The sequence below is a fragment of the Somniosus microcephalus genome, chromosome 9 (genome assembly GCF_052327205.1).
Source record: "Somniosus microcephalus isolate GS21.2 chromosome 9, FLI_Smic_1.0, whole genome shotgun sequence".
NCBI lineage: Eukaryota > Metazoa > Chordata > Chondrichthyes > Squaliformes > Somniosidae > Somniosus > Somniosus microcephalus.
In genome coordinates this window covers 249,513,070-249,526,646 of record NC_140995.1, presented here as the reverse complement: position 1 = coordinate 249,526,646, position 13,577 = coordinate 249,513,070, and the positions used below count along the sequence as shown (strand labels likewise).

The 13,577-nt window shown below is 56.1% G+C and overlaps 1 protein-coding gene across 5 annotated transcripts in view; it reads left to right on the top strand.

Moving 5' to 3' along the window:
- Positions 1 to 13,577, top strand: part of mrpl2 (mitochondrial ribosomal protein L2) — a 54,779-nt gene that overhangs the window by 10,462 nt on the left and 30,740 nt on the right. For all 5 annotated transcript variants that reach the window (XM_085998135.1, XM_085998137.1, XM_085998136.1 and 2 more), the window contains one exon: positions 8,582 to 8,917. In XM_085998135.1, coding sequence (XP_085854261.1) covers positions 8,620 to 8,917 — 298 coding nt within the window. In that variant the 5' untranslated portion in view covers positions 8,582 to 8,619. The remainder of the gene's footprint in view (positions 1 to 8,581; positions 8,918 to 13,577) is intronic.

Genomic DNA, 13,577 nt, shown 5'->3' with positions numbered 1-13,577 from the left:
CCCAGTCCCGTTCACACCATCGCCCCCTGTGCTCACTGCCCCGTGTCCTAACTCACACCCAGTCCCGTTCACCCATCACCCCCTGTGCTCACTGCCCCGTGTCCTAACTCACACACAGTCCCGTTCACCCATCACCCCCCGTGCTCACTGCCCCGTGTCCTAACTCACACCCAGTCCCGTTCACCCATCGCCCCCTGTGCTCACTGCCCCGTGTCCTAACTCACACACAGTCCCGTTCACCCATCACCCCCCCGTGCTCACTGCCCCGTGTCCTAACTCACACCCAGTCCCGTTCACCCACCGCCCCCTGTGCTCACTGCCCCGTGTCCTAACTCACACCCAGTCCCGTTCACCCATCGCCCCCTGTGCTCACTGCCCCGTGTCCTAACGCACACACAGTCCCGTTCACCCATCACCCCCTGTGCTCACTGCCCCGTGTCCTAACTCACACCCAGTCCCGTTCACCCATCACCCCGTGCTCACTGCCCCGTGTCCTAACTCACACCCAGTCCCGTTCACCCATCACCCCCTGTGCTCACTGCCCCGTGTCCTAACTCACACCCCAGTCCCGTTCACCCACCGCCCCCTGTGCTCACTGCCCCGTGTCCTAACTCACACCCAGTCCCGTTCACCCATCACCCTCTGTGCTCACTGCCCCGTGTCCTAACTCACACCCAGTCCCGTTCACCCATCACCCCCTGTGCTCACTGCCACGTGTCCTAACTCACACCCAGTCCCGTTCACCCATCACCCCCTGTGCTCACTGCCCCGTGTCCTAACTCACACCCAGTCCCGTTCACCCATCACCCCCTGTGCTCACTGCCCCGTGTCCTAACTCACACCCAGTCCCGTTCACCCATCACCCCCTGTGCTCACTGCCCCGTGTCCTAACTCACACCCAGTCCCGTTCACCCATCACCCCCTGTGCTCACTGCCCCGTGTCCTAACTCACACCCAGTCCCGTTCACCCATCACCCCCTGTGCTCACTGCCCCGTGTCCTAACTCACACCCAGTCCCGTTCACCCATCACCTCCTGTGCTGACTGCCCCGTGTCCTAACTCACACCCAGTCCCGTTCACCCATCACCCCCTGTGCTCACTGCCCCGTGTCCTAACTCACACCTGGTCCCGTTCTCGCATCACCCCCTGTGCTCACTGCCCCGTGTCCTAACTCACACCCAGTCCCGTTCACCCATCACCCCCTGTGCTCACTGCCCCGTGTCCTAACTCTCACCCAGTCCCGTTCACCCATCACCCCCTGTGCTCGCTGACCCGTGTCCTAACTCACACCCAGTCCCGTTCCCCCATCACCCCCTGTGCTCACTGCCCCGTGTCCTAACTCACACCCAGTCCCGTTCACCCATCACCCCCTGTGCTCGCTGACCCGTGTCCTAACTCACACCCAGTCCCGTTCCCCCATCACCCCTTGTGCTCACTGCCCCGTGTCCTAACTCACACCCAGTCCCGTTCACCCATCACCCCCTGTGCTCACTGCCCCGTGTCCTAACTCGCACCAAGTCCCGTTCACCCATCACGCCCTGTGCTCACTGCCCCGTGTCCTAACTCACACCCAGTCCCGTTCACCCATCACCCCCTGTGCTCACTGCCCCGTGTCCTAACTCACACCCAGTCCCGTTCACCCATCGCCCCGTGCTCACTGCCCCGTGTCCTAACTCACACCCAGTCCCGTTCACCCATCACCCCCTGTGCTCACTGCCCCGTGTCCTAACTCACACCCAGTCCCGTTCACCCATCACCCCCTGTGCTCACTGCCCCGTGTCCTAACTCACACCCAGTCCCGTTCACCCATCGCCCCCTGTGCTCACTGCCCCGTGTCCTAACTCACACCCAGTCCCATTCACCCATCATCCCTGTGCTCACTGCCCCGTGTCCTAACTCACACCCAGTCCCGTTCTCGCATCACCCCCTGTGCTCACTGCCCCGTGTCCTAACTCACACCCAGTCCCGTTCACCCATCACCCCCTGTGCTCACTGCCCCGTGTCCTAACTCTCACCCAGTCCCGTTCACCCATCACCCCCTGTGCTCGCTGACCCGTGTCCTAACTCACACCCAGTCCCGTTCCCCCATCACCCCCTGTGCTCACTGCCCCGTGTCCTAACTCACACCCAGTCCCGTTCACCCATCACCCCCTGTGCTCGCTGACCCGTGTCCTAACTCACACCCAGTCCCGTTCCCCCATCACCCCTTGTGCTCACTGCCCCGTGTCCTAACTCACACCCAGTCCCGTTCACCCATCACCCCCTGTGCTCACTGCCCCGTGTCCTAACTCGCACCAAGTCCCGTTCACCCATCACGCCCTGTGCTCACTGCCCCGTGTCCTAACTCACACCCAGTCCCGTTCACCCATCACCCCCTGTGCTCACTGCCCCGTGTCCTAACTCACACCCAGTCCCGTTCACCCATCGCCCCGTGCTCACTGCCCCGTGTCCTAACTCACACCCAGTCCCGTTCACCCATCACCCCCTGTGCTCACTGCCCCGTGTCCTAACTCACACCCAGTCCCGTTCACCCATCACCCCCTGTGCTCACTGCCCCGTGTCCTAACTCACACCCAGTCCCGTTCACCCATCGCCCCCTGTGCTCACTGCCCCGTGTCCTAACTCACACCCAGTCCCATTCACCCATCATCCCTGTGCTCACTGCCCCGTGTCCTAACTCACACCCAGTCCCGTTCACCCATCACCCGCTGTGCTCACTGCCCCGTGTCCTAACTCACACCCAGTCCCGTTCACCCATCACCCCCTGTGCTCACTGCCCCGTGTCCTAACTCACACCCAGTCCCGTTCACCCATCACCCCCTGTGCTCACTGCCCCGTGTCCTAACTCACACCCAGTCCCGTTCACCCATCACCCCCTGTGCTCACTGCCCCGTGTCCTAACTCACACCCAGTCCCGTTCACCCATCACCCCCTGTGCTCACTGCCCCGTGTCCTAACTCACACCCAGTCCCATTCACCCATCATCCCTGTGCTCACTGCCCCGTGTCCTAACTCACACCCAGTCCCGTTCACCCATCACCCCCTGTGCTCACTGCCCCGTGTCCTAACTCACACCCAGTCCCATTCACCCATCATCCTTGTGCTCACTGCCCCGTGTCCTTACTCACACCCAGTCCCGTTCACCCATCACCCCCTGTGCTCACTGCCCCGTGTCCTAACTCACACCCAGTCCCATTCACCCATCATCCCTGTGCTCACTGCCCCGTGTCCTAACTCACACCCAGTCCCATTCACCCATCACCCACTGTGCTCACTGCCCCCTGTCCTAACTCACACCCAGTCCCGTTCACCCATCACCCCCTGTGCTCACTGCCCCGTGTCCTAACTCACACCCAGTCCCGTTCACCCATCGCACCCTGTGCTCACTGACCCGTGTCCTAACTCACACCCAGTCCCGTTCACCCATCGCCCCCTGTGCTCACTGCCCCGTGTCCTAACTCACACCCAGTCCCGTTCACCCATCATCCCCTGTGCTCACTGCCCCGTGTCCTAACTCACACAAAGTCCCGTTCACCCATCACCCCCTGTGCTCACTGCCCCGTGTCCTAACTCACACACAGTCCCGTTCACCCATCACCCCCCCGTGCTCACTGCCCCGTGTCCTAACTCACACCCAGTCCCGTTCACCCACCGCCCCCTGTGCTCACTGCCCCGTGTCCTAACTCACACCCAGTCCCGTTGACCCATCGCCCCCTGTGCTCACTGCCCCGTGTCCTAACTCACACACAGTCCCGTTCACCCATCGCCCCCTGTGCTCACTGCCCCGTGTCCTAACTCACACCCAGTCCCGTTCACCCATCACCCCCTGTGCTCACTGCCCCGTGTCCTAACTCACACCCAGTCCCGTTCACCCATCACCCCCTGTGCTCACTGCCCCGTGTCCTAACTCACACCCAGTCCCATTCACCCATCACCCCCTATGCTCACTGCCCCGTGTCCTAACTCACACCCAGTCCCGTTCACCCATCACCCCCTGTGCTCACTGCCCCGTGTCCTAACTCACACCCAGTCCCGTTCACCCATCACCCCCTGTGCTCACTGCCCCGTGTCCTAACTCACACCCAGTCCCGTTCACCCATCACCCCCTGTGCTCACTGCCCCGTGTCCTAACTCACACCCAGTCCCATTCACCCATCACCCCCTGTGCTCGCTGCCCCGTGTCCTAACTCACACCCAGTCCCGTTCACCCATCACCCCCTGTGCTCACTGCCCCGTGTCCTAACTCACACCCAGTCCCGTTCACCCATCACCCCCTGTGCTCACTGCCCCGTGTCCTAACTCACACCCAGTCCCGTTCACCCATCACCCCCTGTGCTCACTGCCCCGTGTCCTAACTCACACCCAGTCCCGTTCACCCATCACCCCCTGTGCTCACTGCCCCGTGTCCTAACTCACACCCAGTCCCGTTCACCCATCACCTCTGTGCTCACTGCCCCGTGTCCTAACTCACACCCAGTCCCGTTCACCCATCACCCCCTGTGCTCACTGCCCCGTGTCCTAACTCACACCCAGTCCCGTTCACCCATCACCCCCTGTGCTCACTGCCCCGTGTCCTAACTCGCACCAAGTACCGTTCACCCATCACGCCCTGTGCTCACTGCCCCGTGTCCTAACTCACACCCAGTCCCGTTCACCCATCACCCCCTGTGCTCACTGCCCCGTGTCCTAACTCACACCCAGTCCCGTTCACCCATCGCCCCGTGCTCACTGCCCCGTGTCCTAACTCACACCCAGTCCCGTTCACCCATCAGCCCCTGTGCTCACTGCCCCGTGTCCTAACTCACACCCAGTCCCGTTCACCCATCACCCCCTGTGCTCACTGCCCCGTGTCCTAACTCACACCCAGTCCCGTTCACCCATCGCCCCCTGTGCTCACTGCCCCGTGTCCTAACTCACACCCAGTCCCGTTCACCCATCACCCCCTGTGCTCACTGCCCCGTGTCCTAACTCACACCCAGTCCCATTCACCCATCATCCCTGTGCTCACTGCCCCGTGTCCTAACTCACACCCAGTCCCATTCACCCATCATCCCTGTGCTCACTGCCCCGTGTCCTAACTCACACCCAGTCCCATTCACCCATCATCCCTGTGCTCACTGCCCCGTGTCCTAACTCACACCCAGTCCCGTTCACCCATCACCCCCTGTGCTCACTGCCCCGTGTCCTAACTCACACCCAGTCCCATTCACCCATCATCCTTGTGCTCACTGCCCCGTGTCCTAACTCACACCCAGTCCCGTTCACCCATCACCCCCTGTGCTCACTGCCCCGTGTCCTAACTCACACCCAGTCCCATTCACCCATCATCCCTGTGCTCACTGCCCCGTGTCCTAACTCACACCCAGTCCCATTCACCCATCACCCACTGTGCTCACTACCCCGTGTCCTAACTCACACCCAGTCCCGTTCACCCATCACCCCCTGTGCTCACTGCCCCGTGTCCTAACTCACACCCAGTCCCGTTCACCCATCACACCCTGTGCTCACTGACCCGTGTCCTAACTCACACCCAGTCCCGTTCACCCATCATCCCCTGTGCTCACTGCCCCATGTCCTAACTCACACCCAGTCCCGTTCACCCATCACCCCCTGTGCTCACTGCCCCGTGTCCTAACTCACACCCAGTCCCGTTCACCCATCACCCCCTGTGCTCACTGCCCCGTGTCCTAACTCACACCCAGTCCCGTTCACCCATCACACCCTGTGCTCACTGACCCGTGTCCTAACTCACACCCAGTCCCGTTCACCCATCATCCCCTGTGCTCACTGCCCCATGTCCTAACTCACACCCAGTCCCGTTCACCCATCACGCCCTGTGCTCACTGCCCCGTGTCCTAACTCACACCCAGTCCCGTTCACCCATCACCCCCTGTGCTCGCTGCCCCGTGTCCTAACTCGCACCAAGTCCCGTTCACCCATCACCCCCTGTGCTCACTGCCCCGTGTCCTAACTCACACCCAGTCCCGTTCACCCATCGCCCCCTGTGCTCACTGCCCCGTGTCCTAACTCACACCCAGTCCCGTTCACCCATCACCCCCTGTGCTCACTGCCCCGTGTCCTAACTCACACACAGTCCCGTTCACCCATCACCCCCCGTGCTCACTGCCCCGTGTCCTAACTCACACCCAGTCCCGTTCACCCATCACCCCCCGTGCTCACTGCCCCGTGTCCTAACTCACACCCAGTCCCGTTCACCCACCGCCCCCTGTGCTCACTGCCCCGTGTCCTAACTCACACCCAGTCCCGTTCACCCATCGCCCCCTGTGCTCACTGCCCCGTGTCCTAACTCACACACAGTCCCGTTCACCCATCGCCCCCTGTGCTCACTGCCCCGTGTCCTAACTCACACCCAGTCCCGTTCACCCATCACCCCCTGTGCTCACTGCCCCGTGTCCTAACTCACACCCAGTCCCGTTCACCCATCACCCCCTGTGCTCACTGCCCCGTGTCCTAACTCGCACCAAGTCCCGTTCACCCATCACCCCCTGTGCTCACTGCCCCGTGTCCTAACTCACACCCAGTCCCGTTCACCCATCACCCCCTGTGCTCACTGCCCCGTGTCCTAACTCACACCCAGTCCCGTTCACCCATCACCCCCTGTGCTCACTGCCCCGTGTCCTAACTCACACCCAGTCCCGTTCACCCATCGCCCCGTGCTCACTGCCCCGTGTCCTAACTCACACCCAGTCCCGTTCACCCACCGCCCCCTGTGCTCACTGCCCCGTGTCCTAACTCACACCCAGTCCCGTTCACCCATCACCCTCTGTGCTCACTGCCCCGTGTCCTAACTCACACCCAGTCCCGTTCACCCATCACCCCCTGTGCTCACTGCCACGTGTCCTAACTCACACCCAGTCCCGTTCACCCATCACCCCCTGTGCTCACTGCCCCGTGTCCTAACTCACACCCAGTCCCGTTCACCCATCACCCCCTGTGCTCACTGCCCCGTGTCCTAACTCACACCCAGTCCCGTTCACCCATCGCCCCCTGTGCTCACTGCCCCGTGTCCTAACTCACACCCAGTCCCGTTCACCCATCACCCCCTGTGCTCACTGCCCCGTGTCCTAACTCACACCCAGTCCCGTTCACCCATCGCCCCCTGTGCTCACTGCCCCGTGTCCTAACTCACACACAGTCCCGTTCACCCATCGCCCCCTGTGCTCACTGCCCCGTGTCCTAACTCACACCCAGTCCCGTTCACCCATCACCCCCTGTGCTCACTGCCCCGTGTCCTAACTCACACCCAGTCCCGTTCACCCATCACCCCCTGTGCTCACTGCCCCGTGTCCTAACTCGCACCAAGTCCCGTTCACCCATCACCCCCTGTGCTCACTGCCCCGTGTCCTAACTCACACCCAGTCCCGTTCACCCATCACCCCCTGTGCTCACTGCCCCGTGTCCTAACTCACACCCAGTCCCGTTCACCCATCACCCCGTGCTCACTGCCCCGTGTCCTAACTCACACCCAGTCCCGTTCACCCATCACCCCCTGTGCTCACTGCCCCGTGTCCTAACTCACACCCAGTCCCGTTCACCCACCGCCCCCTGTGCTCACTGCCCCGTGTCCTAACTCACACCCAGTCCCGTTCACCCATCACCCTCTGTGCTCACTGCCCCGTGTCCTAACTCACACCCAGTCCCGTTCACCCATCACCCCCTGTGCTCACTGCCACGTGTCCTAACTCACACCCAGTCCCGTTCACCCATCACCCCCTGTGCTCACTGCCCCGTGTCCTAACTCACACCCAGTCCCGTTCACCCATCACCCCTGTGCTCACTGCCCCGTGTCCTAACTCACACCCAGTCCCGTTCACCCATCACCCCTGTGCTCACTGCCCCGTGTCCTAACTCACACCCAGTCCCGTTCACCCATCACCCCCTGTGCTCACTGCCCCGTGTCCTAACTCACACCCAGTCCCGTTCACCCATCACTCCCTGTGCTCACTGCCCCGTGTCCTAACTCACACCCAGTCCCGTTCACCCCTCACCCCCTGTGCTCACTGACCTACATTGGCTCCTGGCCGGCAACTCCTGAATTTTAAATTTTCATCCTTGTTTTCAAATCCCTCCATGGCCTTGCCCCCCCCCCCCGCCCCCCCCATCTCTGTAATCTGCTCCAGCCCTACAACGCTCTGAGATCTCTGCGCTCCTCCAATTCTGGCCTCTTGAGCATCCCCGATTTTAATCGCTCCACCATTGGCGGCCGAGCCTTCAGCTGCCGCGGCCCTATGCTGTGGAATTCCCTCCCTAAACTTCTCCGCCTCTCCACCTCTCTCTCCTCCTTTAAGAGGCTCCTTAAAACCGACCTCTTTGACCAAGCTTTTGGTCACCTGCCCTAATTTCTCCTCATGTGGCTCAGTGTCTGATAACGTTCCTGTGAAGCACCTTGGGATGTTTTACTACGGTAAAGGCGCTATATAAATGCACCTTGTATGGGGGGCGGGGAGAGGGGTGACTACTATATAATATCCCTCCCCTCTCTGGTATACTGTGGGGGTGGCAGTGCTGTCTATGTTACTGGGGTATCGGTTCTCACAGTTTACTGTTCACTCTTGTGCAGGGACTATTGGAGTTGGCATCGAGCCTCCTCCCGTCACCATGGCAGTGCCGGCCCTCGCTCGTGGCTTTGCAACCCTTGCCGTGACTCCTGCCCTGACCGTTCCCCGGGGCCTCTGGCTGCTCCCTCAGGGTGCGATGGGTTGGGTCCGGCCCTGCCTCCTCTCCTTGCTGGCTCCCCGGGAGGTCTCCTTTGCCTCTCTGCTCCCTGCCCGGCAGCCATGGCGAGGGATCCTCACCTCCGTCACCCTGAGCAACAACAGACGCGACTGGAAGGACAGGAGCAAGTACACGGTGCGGCCAATCGGCATGAGGAAGACCGGTGGCCGGGACCACACGGGTACGTACAACACGCCACGCCGCTCCGCGTCACGCCACGCCACGCCACGCCACTCCATCCCACTCCACTCCACCAAAACCAACTCCACCCCACCCCACTCCACATCGCTCCACTCCCGCTCCACATCACATCACGAGAGGACACCGGAGGGTAAACGTGGCTAGAAGAATGGTGCAACGGGGAGGGATTCAAGTTTCTGGGACATTGGAACTGGTTCTGGGGGAGGTGGGACCAGTTCAAACCGGACGGTTTGCACCTGGGTAGGGCCGGGACCGATGTCCTAGGGGGAGTGTTTGCTAGTGCTCTGGGGGAGGGTTTAAACTAAAATGGCAGGGAGTTGGGAACCTGAGCAGGGAGACAGAGGAAAGGGAAACGAGGATGAAAGCAAAAGATAGGAAGGAGAAAAACAAAAGTGGCAGTCAGAGAAATCAACGGTTTAAATCAAACGTGGCCACAGTAAATAATAATTCTAATAGGTCTAAGAGCATTAAAAAAACAAGCCTGAAGGCTTTGTGTCTTAATGCGAGGAGCATTCGTAATAAGGTGGATGAATTGGCTGCGCAAATAGAGGTAAACGAATATGATTTGGTTGGGATTACGGAAACGTGGCTCAAGGATGGCCAAGGCTGGGAACTCAACATCCAGGGGTATTCGATATTCAGGAAAGATAGGCAAAAAGGAAAGGGAGGTGGGGTAGCATTACTGGTTAAAGAAGGGATTAACACAATTGTAAGGAAGGATATTAGCTCTGATGGTGTGGAATCTGTATGGGTAGAATTGAGAAATACTAAGGGGCAGAAAACGTTAGTGGGAGTGGTATATAGACCTCCAAACGGTAAGGTGGAGGTTGGGGATGGTATTAAAAGGGAAATTAAAGAAGCGTGCAATAAGGGCACAGCAGTCATCATGGGTGACTTTAATCTACATATAGATTAGGCTAACCAAATTAGTAACAATACTGTGGAGGAGGAATTCCTGGAGTGTTTACGGGATGGTTTCCTGGACCAATATGTCGAGGAACCAACCAGAGATCAGGCCATCTTAGACTGGGTATTATGCAACGAGAAAGGATTAATTAGCAATCTTGTACGAGGCCCCTTGAGTCAGAGTGATCATAATATGATCGAATTCTTCATTTAAGATGGAGAATGAAGTAGTTGACTCAGAGACTAGAGTCCTAAATTTAAATAAAGGAAACTACGATGGTCTGAGGCACGAGTTGGGTAGGATTGATTGGGGAATGTCACTCAAAGGGTTGACGGTGGATAGGCAATGGCAAACATTCAAAGACCGAATGGATGATCTACAGAATTTGTTCATCCCAGTTTCGCATAAAAATAAAACAAAAAAGGTGACTCAACCGTGGCTAACAAGGGAAATTAGGGATAGCATAAGATCCAAGGAGAGGACATATAAATTGGCCAGAAAAAGCAATAATCCGGAGGATTGGGAGCAGTTTAGGATTCAACAAAGGAGGACAAAGGGATTAATTAAGAAGGGGAAAATAGAATATGAGAGTAAGCTTTCAGGGAACATAAAAACTGACTGTAAAAGCTTTTATAGATATGTGAAGAGAAAAAGATTGGTGAAGTCAAGCGTAGGTCCCTTGCAGTCAGAATCGGGAATTCATAATGGGGAACAAAGAAATGGCAGACCAACTAAATTCATACTTTGGTTCTGTCTTCACAAAGGAGGACACAAATAACCTCCCAGAGATGCCAGGGAACATCGGGTCTGAGGAAAGGGTGGAACTGAAAGAAATCAGTGTAGGGAAATGGTGTTAGGAAAATTGATGGGACTGAAGATCGATAAATCCCCAGGGCCTGATAATCTACATCCCAGGATACTTAAGGAAGTGGCCCTAGAAGTAGTAGATGCATTGCTGGTCATCTTCCAGAACTCGATAGACTCTGGAACAGTACCCATGGATTGGAGGGTAGCTAATGTTACCCCACTATTCAAAAAAGGTGGTAGAGAAAAAGCGGGGAATTATAGACCGGTAAGTCTGACATCGGTAGTGGGGAAAATGCTAGAGTCCATTATAAAAGATGTAATAGCAGAGCACTTGGAAAGCAGTGACAGGATCAGACAAAGTCAACATGGATTTACAAAAGGTAAATCGTGCTTGACTAATCTACTGGAATTTTTTGAGGATGTAACTGGTAAAATAGATAAGGGAGAACCAGTGGATGTGGTGTATTTGGACTTTCAGAAGGCTTTCGATAAGGTCCCGCATAAGAGATTAGCGTGCAAAATTAAGGCACATGGGATTGGGGGCAAGGTATTGACTTGGATAGAGAACTGGTTGGCGGATAGAAAGCAAAGAGTTGGAATAAACGAGTCGTTTTCCAAGTGGCAGGCAGTGACTAGTGGGGTACCGCAAGGATCGGTCCTAGGACCCCAGCTGTTCACAATATATATTAATGATCTGGACGAGGGAATTGGATGTAATATCTCCAAATTTGCAGACGACACAAAGCTGGGTGGGAGGGTATGCTGTGAGGAGGATGTCGTGAAATTCCAGTACGATTTGGACAGGTTGGGTGATTGGGCAGAAACATGGCAAATGCACTATAATGTGGATAAATGTGAGGTTATCCACTTTGGTGACAAAAACAGGAAGGCAGACTATTATTTGAATGGCAATAGATTGGGAGAAGAGGAAGTGCAAAGAGACCTGGGTGTTCTTGTGCACCAGTCGCTGAAGGTAAGCATGCAGGTGCAGCAGGCGGTTAAGAAGGCAAATGGTATGTTGGTCTTCGTAGCAAGAGGGTTCGAGTACAGGAACAAGGATGTCTTGCTGCAGTTGTACAGGGCCTTGGTGAGACCGCACCTTGAGTATTGTGTGCAGTTTTGGTCACCTTATCTGAGGAAAGACGTTCTTGCCATGGAAGGCGTGCAGCGAAGATTCACCAGGCTGATACCTGGGATGGCAGGAATGACGTATGAGGAGAGATTGCGTCGATTGGGCTTATACTCACTGGAGTTTAGAAGATTGAGAGGGGATCTCATCGAAACCTATAAAATTCTGTCAGGCCTGGACAGACTAGATGCAGGAAGGATGTTTCTGATGGCCGGGGAGTCCAGAACCAGGGGTCATAGTCTAAGGATAAGGGGTAAGCCATTTAGGACTGAAATGAGGAATTTCTTCACCCAGAGAGTGGTGAACCTGTGGAATTCTCTGCCACAGAGGGCGGTGGAGGCCAGTTCATTAAATATATTCAAGAAGGAGTTGGATATATTTCTTAAGGCTAAAGGGATCAAGGGATATGGGGAGAAGGCAGGGACAGGGTACTGAATTTGGATGATCAGCCATGATCTCATTGAATGGCGGAGCAGGCTCGAGGGGCCGAATGGCCTACTCCTGCTCCTATCTTCTATGTTTCTATGTAAATTATAAGAACATAAGAAATAGGAGCAGGAGCCGGCCATTCGGCCCCTCGAGCCTGCTCCGCCATTCAATGAGATCATGGCTGATCTTCGACCTCATCTCCACTTTCCTGCCCGATCCCCATATCCCTTGATTCCCTTAATATTCAAAAATCTATCGATCTCTGTCTTGAATATACTCAACGACTGAGCCTCCACAGCCCTCTGGGGTAGAGAATTCCAAAGATTCACCGCCCTCTGAGTGAAGAAACTTCTCCTCATCTCAGTCCTAAATGGCCGACCCCTTATTCTGAGACTGTGACCCCTGGTTCTAGTCTCCCCAGCCAGGGGCAACATCCTCCCTGCATCTACCCTGTCAAGCCCTGTGAGAATTTTGTATGTTTCAATGAGATCACCTCTCATTCTTCTAAACTCGAGAATATAGGCCTAGTCTACTCAATCTCTCCTCATAGGACAATCCCCCCATCCCAGGAACCAGTCTGGTGAACCTTCGTTGCACTCCCTCTATGACAAGTATATCCTTCCTTAGGTAAGGAGACCAGAACTGTCCACAATACTCCAGGTGTGGTCTCACCAGGGCCCTATATAATTGCAGTAAGCCGTCTTTACTCTTATACTCAAATCCTCTTGTAATAAAGGCCAACATACCATTTGCTTTCCTAATTGTTTGCTGTACCTGCATGTTAACTTTCAGTGATTCGTGTACAAGGACACCCAGGTCCCTCTGAACACCAACATTTCCCAATCTCTCTCCATTTAAAAAATACTCTGCTTTTCTATTTTTCCCACCAAAGTGGGTAACTTCACATTTCTCCACATTATATTCCATTTGCCATGTTCCTGCCCACTCACTTAGCCTGTCTATATCCCCTTGAAGCCTCCTTGCATCCTCCTCACAACTTACATTCCCACCCAGCTTTGTATTATCAGCAAACCTGGATATATTACATTTGGTCTCCTCATCCAAATCATTGATGTAGATTGTGAATAGCTGAGGCCCAAGCACTGATCCTTGTGGTACCCCACTAGTTACAGCCTGCCAACCCGAAAATGACCTGTTTATTCCTACTCTCTGTTTTCTGTCCGTTAACCATTTTCCCTACTGCTGATGTCAGGCTAACTGGTCTGTAGTTCCCCGTTTTCTCTCTCCCTCCTTTCTTAAATAGTGGGGTTACATTTGCTACCTTCCAATTCGCGGGAACCTTTCTAGAATCTATGGAATTTTGGAAGATGACAACCAATGCATCCACTATCTCTATAACCACCTCTT